At 38.9% G+C, this 9528-nt stretch overlaps 1 protein-coding gene across 2 annotated transcripts in view; it reads right to left on the bottom strand.

The window, feature by feature from the left end:
* The window catches only part of ABHD17C (abhydrolase domain containing 17C, depalmitoylase), a 34723-nt gene continuing 25195 nt past the window's right edge, over nt 1-9528 (bottom strand). The window contains exons 2-3 of one of the 2 annotated variants that reach the window (XM_009681279.2): nt 6225-6404; nt 1-1511 (exon numbers count right to left, since the gene is read on the bottom strand). In XM_009681279.2, coding sequence (XP_009679574.1) covers nt 1292-1511; nt 6225-6404 — 400 coding nt within the window. In that variant the 3' untranslated portion in view covers nt 1-1291. The remainder of the gene's footprint in view (nt 1512-6224; nt 6405-9528) is intronic. The other variant, XM_068958468.1, reaches the window with a different exon arrangement.

Here is a 9528-nt window from a genome sequence, read left to right as displayed (position 1 = left end):
TCTAATCCATGCATCCTTTATTCCATTACAATCACTGCGTTGCGTTCTAGCAACATGACACAAACTGCAATCAATCGCGATCAATTTATACAACAATCTGAGGCTTACAGTACATTTAAGGCCTTTAAATTTGGAAAAGTTAGACCTATGCTAGTAGTGTAACAATTTTAAGTGTCTTGCATTTCTGATGCATAATCTGTGCGATTCCAGTGTCAAAGAATCAAATTACTTCTAAACTAAAAAGATCAGTTCAATGAAAATTTAGTTACATAAATTCATCAAAACATAAATGTGTAAATTGTTTTGTCCTGGAAACTTTATAAAACTTTAATAGCAAAATAATATAGGGATAAAAACATATTTTAACAAAATGTATTCAATCATATACAAACCAGAATTTTGCAGTTTATTGTAACTAGACTTAAATTAAAACTACCAATTAAGAATCTATGCACAATGTAAATTCAAATATGTACAGTACTTTTAAAAAGTCTACAGGAATGCTTTACAGAAGGAAATGTCCGTTATGGCTATTATTCAGACCGTCTGAATATTAAAATGAGTTTTCTAGTAGTAATTTTACACATTTATTTTTAAACAAAAAACAATTTTGTCCATCTTTCCTTTAAGAATATTCCAGTTACGTTTATACAGGTAATTGAGAGGTCATTACAGAATTTAGCCCCCTATAGTAGTTTGCTTATTTTCAGGAAAAACTCTATATTTAAATAATTTACTTGGGAAGATCAGTAAGTTAACAAAAGAACATGAAAAGGGAGGACGGGAGATCTTCATCACAATAACTTTCCAGTAACAATACCACAGCTAGAAAAACTTTACAAAGGAAGTACTCCCTTGGATCGAACCCACAACCGATTGCTTAGAACAAGCTGCAGCTCGTGACAGTTGTGTTCTACATACCGAGAACATTGAAAAAAAAGTCTTTGTCGGACAGACTTATAAACGATCAGAAGTGAGACAGAGAAAACTGACCTTTGATTAATACAGCACTAGGTAAAAAGTGTCCCCATAAGCAGCTAGTATTCCCACTTCCTTCAGGGCAACGAAGCTAAAAATTGTTGGAATTACAGTAGTTGACCATATTGTGTGCATTAGTAGAATCATTTCCAGATATAAAAGACAAATTTCATCAGATGTTTGATTAGAACACCCCAAAGTTCAGGGTATTTCTTCATAGTATAAAGCTATTACAGCTATCCAGTTAAAGCATGTGCAAAACCAGGTAATTTCTTCCGTTCACAGTAACTGAGGTAAAATCAGGTAGACTTCTTCAGGAGTTGGGAAGTTCATGAGATATGAACTGTTTTAGTCTCTCTAAGTATTGTGCATAAAGCTCTATGTCATTATGCCCAGCCCCTTCCACCCAGAGGGGCTCTACCGCTCGCGGACATCGCTCGTACATCGCCAGGCCGTGGGAGAAATCAATTACCTCGTCTTCGGTACCGTGGATTACCAGCACAGGAGAGGTTACTTTAGATATCTTGTCAATGCTGGGGGATGGAAAAAGAAAAACATTGCTCAGTTTGGGACTTTTAACTTTTGTACCATTTCAGAAAGCGAGTTTAACTATCGACGCGTGACCCGGTTACCACTGCATGGTTTTAAATGGCTGCAATACCTCCAGAATTGTGTCCAAATGACACGGAATAGGCTTATTTACAAAGCGCAAGCGAAAACCGGAGCCTGCACTACCGTCACGCTGCCAGCTCTAACGACACAAAGTTTGAACGGGCATCAGCGCCAGTAAATCTGGTGTAAGAGAACAGCGCGTACATCTACTCACAGAAACCACTGAGGTAACCCACTGAGAGGCAAATAAGACTCCAAGTGACATGTTACCCACGCAGACTCGTCCCATTACACATGACACCCTTCAATTTAACACACTAGGAACCAATTAGCTGCATTCCAGTCACCAGGCGTCATGCAACAACAACAAAACCTCAGATCACGAGGTTCAAAGCCTGTCCTTAAACCCCAGAATGAGCAGATTCAGATCAAGAAAAGTGATCTTTTCTGTATACTGATTGTAAGTTCAAATGGTAAAAATGAAAATAAGAGAATAGTGTTCCACAGGGACAGTCAACGGCAAACCAGAAGAAACCCACCCAGGATTTTATTTTATGCATCTGACTTCTAGGCCCCTTTGCAATTGGGGCTGAGGAAGAAGTCAACCTTTACCTCCGGTTCCAGTTGTGCTTAGCAGGCCAGCACACGTAGCACGCTGCCTCTCGCAGGGACACGGGTTCAGAGAAAAGCAAAGAGTGACAAAGACTCCACGTACCTGTGAGTTCAGGCCTGCGAACCCTAATTATGAAGTACACTGGTAGCACATGAACTTCAAAGTGATAAATAACAGCTTTCTCTGTCTGCCTTCAAGCAAGCACTGCCTTGACCTTCCAGCCAGCCACTCTACGTAAGTGGTTACCAGTAACTCCGCTTCAGTATGTCGGTACTGAGGCTAATGAACTCCCTGCTTCCTAGCCAGCTCTGCTTACATCAACAGATGCAGCAACCGGCGAATGGTGAAACTATGCTTCGGCGCAAGACATGATATAGAGTATGGGATGAATTGGGTGGAAAAAATAAATATTGGTAATATTTGGTTTGACAGAAGGACAAGTCTATTTCTTAAAGCTAGCTAGTAAAAGTGTGTGGATTTTCCTACTGCAGGAGAAGAAAGTATGCCACTTGGATAAGGCTAGAGACTTCACAGAGTGACCAGTCTAATTGCTTAAAATAATTAAAAACACAGACCCCAACACACACTGACTTAAAAAAAAAAGTTTAAAGAAGCTGTATGAAAATATGAAGTTAATTAAAAATTAAAATGTAAACCAAAGCAAACTTCACACATGTAAACCTCAGCATCTAATATTCTAGAGAACAGCCACTGGTGTTCCAGTAAACAGCTGACTGAAAACATATTTTTGTCTTTGTCTCAGTGCTTCCCCAAAAATCAGATATTGTGTAACTTAAAGAGGGAACGTGTTATTTAACATTAAAATGTAACATATTTCATTTTTCCTGTCTGGAACTTCAGTTGTGTTTAACTGTACGTGGAATGCAGAAAAGTATCCCAAGAACGTGAAAGAAAGCATAACGCACAGATAATTTGCTTAATAGTTTTCAAATTCATAAGACTGCCAAAATACAAATATTTAATCATCAAAATGCTATATAAACTGAAGTCTTAAGCCCTGAAAGGGTCTGTCTCTGAGTTCCAAGATGTGACAGCTACGCCAGCTATGTACAGTTACTTACATACAGATTTTTATTTATCACGCTGGTAGCTAGATTTTAAACACTCATTTATTGTAGGAAACCAGGGAACCCCTTTCACTACAGTACTCAGTTAATGAAACTATTTTTTCACATCTATTCACAGAACATTAAGCTAGATAATATTTGTATTTTGCAGAAAATTGGAAAGCATCCCATTGCCAACTCAGCGGCTCATAAGGCAGTATTTAAACTGCACATCAGACTTACTTAGTATTCTTAGCCACACCACTCTGCAGCTAGAAAAATCTACAGAGACGACATTCTCATGGAGTCCCAACATAAAACGCACATAATAGCGATTCATTGTCGGTGCACATAGAACTATTTTGTTTCCTACTGTGAAGACAGACAGTTGAGCTGTACACATTCATGAAAGTGCACAGATGTTTATTTTCACTCCTTACAGTATAAGGGAAGTCAGACTGACAGCGATGAACAGTTTAGTAGGTTAAGAACAAAATTTTTAAGCACTATAGTCCATCTGTTGTCAACGCCCTCCCCCCTTTTATTTCTTTTTAAGCTGTTATTTGATTTAGCTGATATCAGCTAACCACTGTTAGTTTTACAAACAGAGCTATTTTTAAGGCTTTGGTTTTCCTCTAACAGAAACATTTATAAATATTAAATTTAAAGTTTAAGGATGATGAACAAGTTTGTGAATAGGAATTTCAAGTTCTGACTGCATCTTCAACAATTTACATTTTAACTTATATGCAAGAATACTGAACATTGGGACTGAATACAGTTACTGTGAGCTACATACTTCATCATCTGGCTCTTTAGGCATATAGATTTATAACTGCGGTTTGTAACCTTCCCTCCCCCTGCCCTTCTAGTTTTAATCTGTTGAGACCAAAATAAAACAAGCATGGCAAATGCTATGAATATCCCCGCTACACTCATTACAAGTGTGATCTTCTGAAGCAAAGCCAAGCTTTGCACAAGGCTTCAGAAAGTCTCTCCTTCATACGCTCCCTTCCATGGGCCATTCCGTCTTTTCCCCCCCCCCCTCAAATCTGCCTCTAACCTCCTCCCTGCCCCTGCTTCCCCCCAGTCTGCACACAGTGCTATAAAGAGACCGTCTTCCCTCTCATGCTCTCAGTGTCCAGCTCCCACAAATAGCTTCATCATTGTCTTGAACTGCGCACCTTGCTCTGGAGAAAGCTGTGAGATATTTTAGTGACCAAAGAAAGGTCACAGTCCCATGAAGGACTTGCGTTGAGCTCTGAAGGTAACTGAAAGATTAGTGACTACATACTTGTCATTTTAAAGTACGTTTATCCATGCTACATATACTTAAGCTGTGTTTTTATATATGACAAACACTGTCCTGGAAAGCATTAATATTTTGTTCAACAATCCTCCTTCTGCTAAACATACTTTAAAAAGTTCATCCTAGAAAAGCACCAAAGCCTTTCTTATTTAAGTGAATGCCTCAAACAAGAATCCACTTTTAATAATATTCAAAGTTTAACTGTACAAAGTCACCACGATCAAGTGTTTTAAGGTATTTTCCTAAAAAACATCTGTAGCAGGTTAGTAAAAATAAGCCCAAGTAATAAGTGTGCAACGTAGAATTTATTCAAGTTTTAGAGAATCATTAGGTAATTAGTAACACAAAGACTCTGGCTGTAAAAAGAAAAAAACTAACTGTTAAGTCAGAGGTATGATTTGTCCTATCAGCTCTACAGAAATGATTGATTTTTTAATTTCCATACGATAAAAATCCAAGCTCTTTCTTGAAAGATCCAAAAAAATCCAAACACAGGCAAAACAAAGCATCAAAACGGAACTTTTGAAAATTTTGAATGTATTCAATATTTTGAATATTGAATATTGTAAACAGCAAGCGCAGACATCTAGAAATATATCAAAAATAATTAGTAAGCTTCATTTACTAATTTCCAACTCTTTGGATTTGGCTTTTGTGTAATCTAAACTGGGCCAGATGAGAAGTTTTAAAAAGCTCCTAGAACATCTGTTCTTCCCAAGCATTTGGATTTTCTTTAATTTAGGTTTGCTGCAATTTCTTTTCAAATGAGATGTTAGGCTATAAAGACAAATGTTTTCTCTTGAAACAAGCTGGATACAGCTTTCTGTATGGAAAATGTTACAGAGCTCCTTAAATAAGCTTGGAACCTTCAGAAAGAGGCACAGTAACATACTTATCCTGATCGCAGAAATCAAGAGCTTACATGATCTCCATTAGTGAGACCTCTATCTGTTTCTCCCTATTTTTACCGATTTTATATGGACAAGCATACTTGGGATGCAGAATTGTTTCACTTATAAGAACTAAAGGGGAAAAACAAAACAAACAGACAAAACACTAAAAGGCATTCCCCCAGATCACGCAGGAAATGCGGAACCACACCAGACTAATGCTCTAGCTTCTGACTCTCACTGCTTCTCTCCCTTTAAAGCAGCCATTATCTATACCTTTTTCTTTGCTGATCTGGTAAAAATCATAGCAATATATTAGCAAGCAACTTGAAAATAGCACATCCATTTAAATATATTGTATTATCATCTAAATCAAAGTCAACTGAAATGTTACAGAGTGTATGATTCCTAATTCGGTAGTCATTAGCCTGAAGAACTTAATAGTGCATTAGCAGTTGTTAAGTTACTTTTTCAAAGTTGATGGCATAAAAATTCTGATGTTAACAAGTCATAACACACATAAAGATAGTTGTAAACACTAAGATTTACGTTCATCAAACTGATTATCATGTCAGCTTGAGACTGAGATCAGACTGTTTATAGGGTGAATCTCTGCTTTGATTTTGGTGTGCATATCTGTAGTTCAAAATGCAGGTCACAATTTAAGAAAAGCTCCCTAGAAAGTTACCTGACTACGTCTTTTAAACGTCTACACACTCAGTACAGAACAATCCCTTTGCAGCATTTATACATACCTTGGAAAAGCATCAAAACAATAGGTTTTCCTAGTGTCAGGAAAAGCTACCCGTAATCCAGACATCAGAGGAGAATGAAGGATTACTGCTGCACACTCGTACCGAGATGCCAGGTCTACTGTAGGGACAGTACCAATACTCTGACCATACAGAATAATGTTCTCAGGACTAACACCATACCTATAGAGAAAAAAAATATCGGTTTTAAAAACAAATTTTGCATCATAAAAGCACAAAAAAAAATCCTTTCCATCCATTGTAGCTCTTTAAAATTGACTCCAAACAGGCATAAATTTACAAGCCTAAATTTTAAAAAGGAGCCATTAACTAAATAACCAAAATGTTACATAGGTTTAATAGAGCTGTCCTTAACTGAGGAGTGTCAGTTTGTTGGTAAATCTCCACCACCTTTGTAAGTACCTCATCTTGTAATCAACAGCACAGCAAATGATAAATTAGATTTCCCCCCTACCCAGAGCCACCCCTAGAAAGTTCATTTAGATATCCTGGATGCTAATAACCTTCCCACCATTAAAAAAAAAAAAAAGTTACTGCTCTGCTCCTCCCTCCTTTCCACGTAACTGGAACAGAAAGACCAAATTGCCTTGTTAATGTATTTGAAGACATATGCTTTTGTAAGGATTTGAGTGCGTAGTTTTGTTACTTTTTTGGTTTCTGATCAATGTAAGTTATTTCTCAATCTTCCCTTTCGGTTTAAAATATCATGCCGTATGTATTTTACAACGGTAAAGGTAATCATTCCATAAAACTCAGGGATCACAGGGAGTCTTGGATGGCTCCCAAATATTGCTACAAAAACATCCTCATTTGTGTGCTGTTTCACAGTTGCAAATAAATAGAACCAGCATTAATATCATCATCAACTTTGAGTATGCAAAATATAAAAGACTTAAAAATATTTCCCAAATTGGAAGGGTGAGGAACAACAGGGGGTAGGGAAGAAACAGTATAGGAGCATTTGGCCACCACAACTTGTGCAGAGAGCTACACATCAAAGGCATTACTTAGTTGATTACAGAATATTTATCCAGAAGGTTTCTGTGCCTAGCTCAATTGCCTGTTACAGGTTGTACAAAGAATAACTCAGTGTGGAAGAGAATATATCTCTAGCAGAAGATAATTTGTTCAGAAGCCATCTTTTTGCCGGTCTAGACTGGCTAGGATCCTGCTGTCACTGCTATGACAATGAAAATCAAAACCTGGAGCTTAGGCTATACCCGCTGTACACTTGAAAAGGTTTTCAACTCCTTTCCCAAGCTGACAGCAAGGTGTCTGGCAGGCCTAGATAATACTCAACTTGCAAGTTGCCAAATGAAAAGGTACTTGCGAAACGGAAAATAAAAGTTACAAGAGAATAATATAGCACTAATCACTCAACTACATCCTGTCTAGATTGCCTGGTTTTATGATGAAGTGAAACTAGACTGGACTGTGGCCTCCAAAACTGGCATTTCCTTAATATTCCTGTATTGCTGAGCATAAGGGAGTTTTTGGCCACTACTGTAATATGAATAAGCAACTGTATAAAAACATCTCCCTGGAGCAATATTTTATCCTCTTGGTAACCAAGCAGCAGCTCATGTTGGTGGTCTATCACCACAGCCAGGGCATGATGTTTTTCAAGACATGCTGTAAAGTTCTTTCAGGAGAATTTTTTTCCCCTTACTGTTCGAGACAGTCCAACATACAGACGAACCGAACTGATTCTGAAGAACACGTTAGCAGGATCTCAGAGCAAAGTCTCACTCGCACTGACTTTACTCCAGCTTTAGCAGGAGGGAGCATATATCTTTGAAGGCAGAGTATGGAAACTGTGAATCCAATTTTGCTGATCTACCAGCTGTTGCAGCCTAAGAGACAGACAGCATCCCTCCCCTACCCCCCCCCCCCAAAAAAAAAGGGGGGGAGAACAAGAACCTCTACATGGCACTGAAGTAGGGATGCAGCGGTATTAATGTTGATAGGTTTGCAGTACCTGAGCTCCAGTATCATGATAAGTGCATGCAAAGGCCCCTTCCTAAGGGGTTTACAACCTAAGCGTAACATGCAAACAGATGTACAAATAAGAATCACAGGACAGCATAGGAAAGCGCAGAGCGGCAAGAGAATTCCCTTAACACACACACACTTGCTTTAGTGCTGCAATTTTCTTCAACATTGATTTGCTTTGGATTCACTTGTTAGCTGCTTTCTGGAAACAGCTCATACTGTAAGCGAAGCGCTTTGCTGCCATGGCAATAGGTACTTCAGAAACAAAAGTCAAAACAATCTCAATTTCATAGTATGCCAGTTATAGTAAGACACAGGGTAAAGCATTATTAAAAAAATTGTGAATCTCTAAATTTAAACCAGCCCTGCATCACTGAATAAATATTCTAACTGTTCCACAGTTAACCCTTCAGAAAGCCAACTTGGCAGTCTTGCCAATACCCCCTAAAAGTTTTAGGGCACTGACTTAGTGCATCTTGCAGCCTATAATGCAGTAAAATCTCTTTTCTACTTCATACTGCTTCTAATAGACAACTGAAAGCACCTCCGATTGGGAAGTCTGGCCCTAACTAAAACAAAATCAAATCGTTCCTGCAATCAGCTTATCCGTCTGCGCTCGCTACCATTGCGCCGCCCATCAGCACGTAATGCATCGAGCTCACCTCAGACATCAGCACAAATGTTTACATGTAAGATATATTTACCGCAAGGCCAAAGGACGTATGACAACTCCTAAGCAAGGTCCAGGCACAGCCGACGCGCACGTGGCGCTCTGAGCGGACGGCGAAGGCTGGGCTCTGCGGTACACCAGTCCTTTACAGATGCCGCTCAGCCGGTGACTCAGCGAGCGCCGTCCGTTTAACTAAGGCACAAATGACCCAGGAGGTTTATTTTTAAGACAGTATCTCTTCTAACTAAAGGCTGGGCCCCTTTCCCACTCTCCATAAACTCCTTCACAGTAGCAAAGATCCTTATAAACTAGGAACAGTCATGCAAGAAAGTGAAACGGGAGAAATGAGGAAGAGTTGTCACAGACAAGGAGGAAGCAATGAAGGGGAAACATGAAGTCACACAGAAAAGGAAAAGAGTGAAGAATGACAGAAAAAGGCAAGAGAACATACTTTTCAGAGGAATCCTGCCACAATTTGCTCTCCTATTAAGGAAGAAAGTTCTTCCACGAGCTAAACAGAGCTAAAAATATCTTTCTTGAAACAAGTGAGCTTGGTCTCTGTGGAAACAGGACTCCCGCGAGGGGATGGAAGACCCCAGCTAAATTCACGGGTACGCCGCTGCG

This window comes from Struthio camelus, chromosome 12 (genome assembly GCF_040807025.1).
Source record: "Struthio camelus isolate bStrCam1 chromosome 12, bStrCam1.hap1, whole genome shotgun sequence".
In the NCBI taxonomy this organism is placed as follows: Eukaryota; Metazoa; Chordata; class Aves; order Struthioniformes; family Struthionidae; genus Struthio; species Struthio camelus.
The sequence above is the reverse complement of the archived record's forward strand: the minus strand, read 5'-3'. Positions and strand labels throughout refer to the sequence as shown.